This window comes from Cucurbita maxima, unplaced genomic scaffold (genome assembly GCF_002738345.1).
Source record: "Cucurbita maxima cultivar Rimu unplaced genomic scaffold, Cmax_1.0 Cma_Scf00002, whole genome shotgun sequence".
In the NCBI taxonomy this organism is placed as follows: Eukaryota; Viridiplantae; Streptophyta; class Magnoliopsida; order Cucurbitales; family Cucurbitaceae; genus Cucurbita; species Cucurbita maxima.
This window is the reverse complement of record NW_019272018.1, coordinates 4,706,339-4,714,039: the sequence shown is the minus strand read 5'-3', so window position 1 is coordinate 4,714,039 and position 7,701 is coordinate 4,706,339. Positions and strand designations below refer to the sequence as shown.

Sequence of the window (7,701 nt, the reverse complement as noted above, 5' to 3'; positions counted from 1 at the left end):
AAAAAAAAAAAAAAAAAAAAAAAAAAAAAAAAAAAAAAAAAAAAAAAAAAAAAAAAAGAGGAGAGAAGGATTTTGTATTCTGCTTATGAGAATTTGCGATTTAAAACCCTTTGTTGGACACGAAGTCCCTAATCGGCTGCAATCTTGTAGCTCCCACCCATTTTGGAATATATCCAGCCCCATCGTTTTCCTTGCACGTATACAGATAGAGAAATCCAAAAGGATTTCATTTAGATATGTTCTTGACTGACTTTCCATTGGATTTGACCAAACAGTGATTAGTATCCGAACTTGTTTTCACTTAGGAAAGGCATTTGGGTGGATGGAAATTGGAATATTAACTTATTTCCAATGCCTTTGCTTTGTAGCTGCCTATTGGCATATTATTAGCTTTTCTCCATTCTTTTTATTTGTTTATTCATTACTTTTGGTTCCAATTTCTGCTTGAAATGAATTGGGAAAGGAAAATAGAACAGGGAGGAACATTACCAAGGAACTGTTTGTTTACAAAGACATCGATGGGCTTCCTCTTTGATTGTCATAACTTCCATAGACAAAGCATTTCTGGTAATTTTGCACTGATCCCATTCCCCACACAAAAGGTGGTGGTAAAGAAAAGTTCTTTTTGTACACACTGCGATGATGGCGATGATGATGCCTGCAATCCCCAACAAACAGCAGCATCAACCCCCGAACAAAATTCCTCTCCTTTTCTCTCTCTTGTCCCATTCCTTTTCGTCTCCCTTCTCCATCTCATCTCCCCCATAATTGTGTGTGGTTAATGTTTTCGATTTCGCCATGCTAATCACACCCCATTAGAACTGAAACTAACCAGCTGCAGCTTGAGGGTATGGAGAAAAGGTATGGTTGTTGGGCTGTTTTGACTCGTACTGTTTCTGGTGTTTGCAAATCCTCTGCTTCCAGAGATTCTCCCAACACTATTCCTCGAACTAGCCTAGTTTATGATTCTGGTAACAACCCATTTTCTTTTACATGTTTGATTTCTAGTTGTATCTATGGATTTTTTCTGGAGTATCTTCTACCAAATTTTGAGTTTTTAGCTCGAAATTCGGTTCCCTTATAATGTTCTATGTCCATCTGTGCCGTAGAGTGTCTATATTGAGTTCATTTGCACTTTCTTCACTTTGTTTTTCTCCCTGTTCTTTCCTCTCTCTTTGACGCATTAAATTGATCTGATTAATTGATATCTTAAAATGAGTGTAAAGTATGCATCACCTCAGTTTCTTGTTCGTCAGTAAAAGCTGCAGGTTTTTAATTCTTTGTCTTGTTAATATTGAAAAGGTGTCCATTTCGTGAAGGAATCTCCATTGATGCATTAGGCATTTGTAGCTAAGATTACGGATCCCGACATGGGTTACTATGATTCCATTACGATCACTTTTTTTCTTTATGGCTACCATTAAGTTCAATCTCTATCTGTTTTTTCGCTTGCAGAAGATTGGCAATGCCTGCTAGAACTAGTTCAATGCCCAGGAAGTAAATATGTTTTAGATCTGAATTCGGAGGTTGAAAAACTTTAGGTCCTTTGATCGTCTGTTGATATTTATCTAAAGCAAAAGTCTTATTAAACTAGTTCTCGAGTTCAAACAATCATTTTTTGTGATTAAGCATATTCTCTCTCTTTGTCATTGCAGCTACCGAAACACGGTATTTAAATGCTAGCAACAGAGATCTCTGTACCCTAAATGAAACTGAGCTAGCCTCTGATAATGCCAATTCAACACGATCAGATAACAAAACAACAAGCAAACTTCTTCAGTTCTCTTTTCATGAGCTCAAGGCTGCCACTGGAAACTTTAGACCTGACAGTATTCTTGGGGAAGGTGGATTTGGTTTTGTCTTTAAAGGATGGATTGAAGAGAATGGGACAGCCCCTGCAAAACCTGGATCAGGGATTACAGTAGCTGTTAAGAGCATGAAACAAGATGGTCTTCAAGGCCACAGAGAATGGGTGGTTAGTAAAATTTTCTGCTTTGGGTTCGTAAAGACTTGTGTTATTAAGGGGACCTGTTGGTGAGAATGCTGAAAATTTGCTAACAAAACATGTTTCCTCGGTTACAGGCTGAGGTTGCTTTTCTTGGACAACTTCACCACCCGAATCTTGTTAAGCTTATAGGTTACTGTAACGAAGATGATCAACATTTGCTTGTTTACGAGTTTATGAGCCGTGGAAGTCTTGAAAACCATATTTTCAGAAGTAAGAATCTATATCTTTTGCTTTTCACTACTTCTCTCACTTGTGAAGAACTTAGGATTTGTCAAATGATCATATAGCGTTATTTGATACTTAAATTTTTTATAAGCAATAAGAATTCAATTAATATACTTATGTTCACGATATGAATAGATCGAGTTGCTTAGTATGGGGAGGGACTGCCTTTTCGAAGTTTCAATTAACTACACTACAGTCTTAGTTTCAGACAAGCAGTAGGTACAGATGCTTATCTTCATGACTGGTGCAGGGACTATACCTCTTCCATGGTCCAATAGGATTAAGATCGCCCTTGGAGCAGCGAAAGGATTGGCCTTTCTTCATAGCGGTCCAGTACCTGTTATCTATAGAGATTTTAAGACATCCAACATCTTGCTTGATTCTGTATGTTCCAAATGGCCATGTTCAAAACGTTTTAATTCATTCCTTTATTTCATTATAAATATGACATTGATTTTACAGGAATACAATGCAAAGCTTTCGGATTTTGGTTTTGCAAAAGCAGGACCTCAAGGGGACAAAACACATGTTTCTACTAGGGTGATTGGAACATATGGCTATGCTGCTCCTGAATATGTAATGACAGGTACATTTCTATAAAATATGTTCTTATCTAGACGAAACCCCTTCATACTAAAACATCTATGCAAGCTTTTGCTGCGACGAACTATAACTTAGAAGTTGTTAATGGGATCTGATCTCTAGATTGGCAAGGATTAAACTACAGAAGCTCTCTGTGCAGACTATTTGGATTTGTTCCAGAGGTCCAAAAATAGTGACTGGATGAACTTTTTAAGCAGCTCGATCAAATGATTAGATAAGAATGGATAATATAGCTCTTAGTTAAGTTCAAAAGGCAGGGAAAAACATTCCAGATCTTTTTTTTATCTTGTTTAGGAAGCTTGAGAACTCTCTCATTCCTACGATAACATACAACCAGCTTGAGTTCTGGGAGATGGGAATCCAATACTTGAGGGTTATCTTTTTTGTTCTCCTTGCTGCCTTTATACCGAGTGGCAACTCAAAGAACGTTGCATTTTCCAATTTTCCCATTAGCATTAACTGATATCTGACAAAATTTCAACTTTTGTTCATTTGATCACAGGACATCTGACATCTAAAAACGATGTTTATAGCTTTGGTGTTGTGCTTCTTGAGATTGTAACGGGGAGAAGATCCATGGACAAAAAACGTCCGAGTGGGGAACAAAATCTTGTCTCATGGGCTCGACCATATTTAGCTGATAAAAGAAGGCTATATCATATAGTGGATCCCCGTTTGGAATTCAACTATTCCATTAAAGGGGTGCAGAAGGTCTCCCAGCTTGCTTGCAGTTGCCTCAGCAGGGATCCAAAACTACGTCCAACCATGGACGAAATCGTGAAGGTTCTGACTCCACTGCAAGATCTCAACGATCTCGCCATCCTAACGTCTCACTGCCGCTTATCTTCACAAGGGAGGCGCAAGAAGAAACCTGATGGCCTCACCTACTCTCAAAGCTTCAGAGCATCTCCACTGAACACTGGAAAGCAGCATATAAGGTGACCAATCTCTAATTCCTCTCTGATGTTGAAAAGTAAACATAGGTCGGAAATGTTCGTGCTTGATAACTGGATTTGTTGGGATAATATTACATATGAACCATGTTTATTTCTCTATATCATTCAAATATTTGCCAGAACCAGAGGCAGAATGGGAGTGGAAATGGGAAATATTTAGCTTTACTTCCCAATTGGATCTTCTTTTGTGGGTCTGCATTACCTTACCCTGTTAGTCATATGTAACTTACAGCTACACGAGATCTTCCAGCGTCATGGTTGTCTATTTGCAGTCGCTTTCAGTTTCGGTGCTCTTTTGTGGATGTATCTTTCTTGAACATTTATGGGGAATATGAATGAAGTCTTCCTTTCTTTGAGGAATTCCACCATTAATGCATCATTTGTCAGCCTAAATTACCACCACTCTTTCTAATCAGCAATTGAGAATACTAACTTTATAAAAGGATGCTAATCATATTTGTTTCTTTAATATGGCCCAAGAATCTTATCTAGCTTTAATTATTCCATCAATCTTAGTTTCAAAGATCCTAGAAACCCTGTAATTGCAGTCTTACCCAATAACCTAAACCATGATCTTTAAGAGGAAAGGAGAAGTAGTAGGTGGTCATTGATGCTCATTCTGATTCATGTTTAAAAGCCTAAACTTTTTAGGCAACGATTTATTTAATAAAGAAATTATTAAAGCATTAAAATTTATGAATTCTTTCCAAGTCTCAACTTACAAGACAAAATAATTTTCTAAGTGCATAAATTAAGGCCACAGAAACATATAATCTCAGCTGAAAATCTTCAAAGTTCATAGCTTCACACTGTAGAGCTTGCACTCCCCATAACATCAAGTTGGTCGGGCAATAATGGCATTCATCCTCTCAGATTCTCCTGCAAAATGTATCAATGTCAGATCACTTGGGCATATCTTCATTGCCATTCTTCCTTCTATTCTCTTCTTAGAGCAATTTGAATACCTTAGAGGCTGAACTAATGGACTTCATTTTTGGATTGGACGAAAGGAAAGTGAAGTCTTATGTGGCACAAACGAAATGTAGTTCATCTTGTTATATATATATAAACCAAGGCTTCAAATTTAGCATCAGGAACGTAAAAAATCAAGAAAAAAATGAAAAAAAAAAAAAAGAACCATCTGACCACTTCACAATAATTCACACCCAAAAACTTCTGACAAGTTTATACCAGAAGCCATTCAACCAGCCTGCCTATATTCCTCTATCCATACATTCTTTTGGGCCATCTCAAATCCACTGATTCTTGGCGAAAATTAAGCTATACGGTTCACAAAATGCAGCTGCATGGGGGAACATAGAACTCATTAATTACTCGATCAAATACAAGACAGAACTCAAACAGAGAAAACTATTAAGGCAGGTTAAGCATTCGAGGGGAATACCAGATCACCATCCCTGATTCCAAAGCGTTTGATACGCGATTTCTCGTCGATCAGCTTGTAATGTTTATAGCATAAGCAAAAATGACTCCACACATGTGGCCTGCATTTGCACCAACTAATTAAACAATTGAACACATTTTCAATCAAACAGATTAGATTAATATGCGCGGTTCAGTAGTCCAAATCCCCAACACTGTACCATGAAATCTTGACATCTTCTCTATTCATCAACATTCCACAGAAAACACTCTCCACCGCCTCTCTAAGCTTTGCCACAGACGCTTTCCTCGCAACTTGCACCTCTAAGCATTCACATTACCAAAGGAACAACCGATGGCAGAACATCCAAACGTTTTGGAAAATAAATCTCAAATCAATATCAAAAACATTTAAAACATACACAGATTATTCACAGAAATGCGTTGTCCAACACAGCTAGATTTTCAAGATATATGCTTCCATACAAAGGGGGGAAAGGTTACCGAAGGAAGAACCGTCCAATTTCAAGACGGAGAGGTGAAGGAGCCGCGACGGAAGCCTCTGGTAGCGAAGACTCCGACGAAAACTGTTGCTCCGAAACCGAGGCGAGATACAACATGAATCCGGAATATTCGGTTCAATGCGAGGCATGAATGGACCTGCAGTACAGAATTCAGGTAGTAGAAGGATGAATGGTGGATTTTCAAGTATTGATTTGGGAAGAGCAGAGTCTTGAACTCTTAATGCGATTTTCAGTCAGGTCTAGGGTTCGGAAAACACGAAATGAGGGCGTAACAGAAAAAGCCTTTCTGGCTTGTTCGTTGGTTTCGCTGTGAAAGCGGGAAACAGTTATCAGAGAACCTGAAAACGACAACCCTTTTGACTTTGTTTTATTGGTCAAAATATTTTTGCCAAATTCATTTGTATATACACACAATTTTATTTGTAATTAAAAAATAATTATATATATATAATCTAAACTTTTAATTTTTATTTAATAGATTATTTTTTTTTAAATAAAAAAGTTGTATAGATAGATGGACGAGAAAGAATTAAAAATTTAAATAATTATTAGATAAAAAATTGAAATTAAGTAATTATAAGAAACTCTCTAAAATATAGAAACATATTAAATAAAAAATAAAAAAAAGTAGAATTAAATAACTTATTAATAAAAGCTTCTTGTGACTATTTTTTTTTTTTTAAATAAGATGTAATTAAAAAAATTATAATAACGTTTCGAATAAATATTTATGATAGTTTTGAAATTATATTAGAACAGTTGAACGTATAAATGCAGAATGTGATTGTTACCCTACATTCCCATACATAATCAAAGAGTTAAAAAATGTAGCAAATTTAGAGTAAGTTTGAGTTTAAGTTAGGTTTGATGGCGTTTCTTACATGGGTTAATCTAAGGTTTAAACATAGCATCTCTAATACTTCAATTGACCCTGTCCCATGGTGTTTGGCTTGGCTGAGTTCGGCTAGCTTGACCTATCTAATTCAATCTCGCTCCGAGTCTGAGTCAATCTCCTATTTCCTTTAAAGTATGATTTGATGTTATTGTCAAAATTTAACTATAATACACATATCATATTTCTATGAATTATTTGTTTTATAGAGCTCTGCATGTAGCTGCATTTGAATAAACAACAAGGAAGTAGTTAGGTATTGTGTTGTTTTCCTACTCACCTACCAAGCTCTAGAAAAGAAGAGCAAACAAAAAGCACTAATATAATTCAACTCCAATGAACATATACTATATTCATGCATGGACATGTATAGAGAGAGTACAATTAAACAGCACCCTACTGATACCTGATCTTCTGGTTGGTTGAATATCCGACAATTGATGATAAAACCCATTGTGTCGATGACGACGGCGACGAAAACGATGATGATTTTTTTGGTAGTATAAAAGAAGAGGCAATAATCGAAAAACAAAAACTAGGATTTCGATTAAACTGAAACCCTAGAAATATACGAGAAGGAAGAAGAGAAGAAAGTTACGTGATACAAAAGTGATATTGGCGCGGCTCAATCAGAGATCGGACTTTACACAAGTTTGGTAAAATTCGTCTTCCGATTGAACCTCACCAATATCGCTTTCCGAGTCTCGCGCGGATTCCTCTCATCTCGGTCCCTCCTTTGAAAGCAGATCAAACATAGAGAAAGAAGAAGAAGAAGAAGAGTGAAGAATGTGGTAAAACCCAATGGGAGGAGGATTGATGTTATATAATAAGAAAGGAAAAGTTGTTTTTGGGTATGAAAAGGTGTCCACTGAGGAGCCAAAAAGAAGGAAGAATTATTGAATGAAATAACACCAGAAATTGGACCCATTTGAAGGCACCAAAAGAAGAACAAAATGAATAATATTTTGGGTGTTTTTGGTTTTAGGTGGAGAATGAAGTTAATGGAGTGTTTTTAGAGGAGAAAAAGAAGGTAGGGTGAGTGAGTGGAGTCGGAGGTAGAGAGTTGGTGGTTTTGTTGGTGTGGTGGGGAAGAATATTAAAGAGATAGAT

At 36.7% G+C, this 7,701-nt stretch overlaps 2 protein-coding genes across 4 annotated transcripts; one reads left to right on the top strand and one right to left on the bottom strand.

The window, feature by feature from the left end:
- The first annotated feature begins 117 nt into the window (after positions 1-117).
- On the top strand, positions 118-4,164 carry LOC111465296 (probable serine/threonine-protein kinase PIX7). Its single transcript, XM_023109624.1, has 6 exons — positions 118-971; positions 1,656-1,975; positions 2,083-2,218; positions 2,484-2,617; positions 2,696-2,819; positions 3,339-4,164. Exons 1-6 carry the CDS (start codon positions 851-853, stop codon positions 3,776-3,778), a joined length of 1,275 nt encoding a protein of 424 aa, XP_022965392.1. The 5' UTR covers positions 118-850; the 3' UTR covers positions 3,779-4,164.
- Positions 4,165-4,415: 251 nt separating this feature from the next.
- LOC111472494 (U11/U12 small nuclear ribonucleoprotein 25 kDa protein-like) lies at positions 4,416-7,181 on the bottom strand. Of its 3 annotated transcripts, none has more exons than XR_002715437.1 (5): positions 5,680-6,083; positions 5,397-5,499; positions 5,198-5,297; positions 4,758-5,095; positions 4,416-4,671 (listed from the first exon to the last, which is right to left on the bottom strand). XR_002715437.1 is itself a non-coding variant. In XM_023118133.1 (5 exons), the coding sequence occupies exons 2-5, from the start codon at positions 5,825-5,827 to the stop codon at positions 5,069-5,071; spliced, it is 378 nt and encodes a 125-aa protein (XP_022973901.1). In that variant the 5' UTR covers positions 5,828-5,835; positions 6,998-7,181; the 3' UTR covers positions 4,820-5,068. The 3 variants fall into 3 exon arrangements, 1 of the variants encoding a protein (XP_022973901.1); XR_002715438.1 differs by having other exon boundaries at positions 4,984-5,095; XM_023118133.1 differs by lacking the exon at positions 4,416-4,671 and adding an exon at positions 6,998-7,181 and having other exon boundaries at positions 4,820-5,095; positions 5,680-5,835.
- Positions 7,182-7,701: the final 520 nt, after the last annotated feature.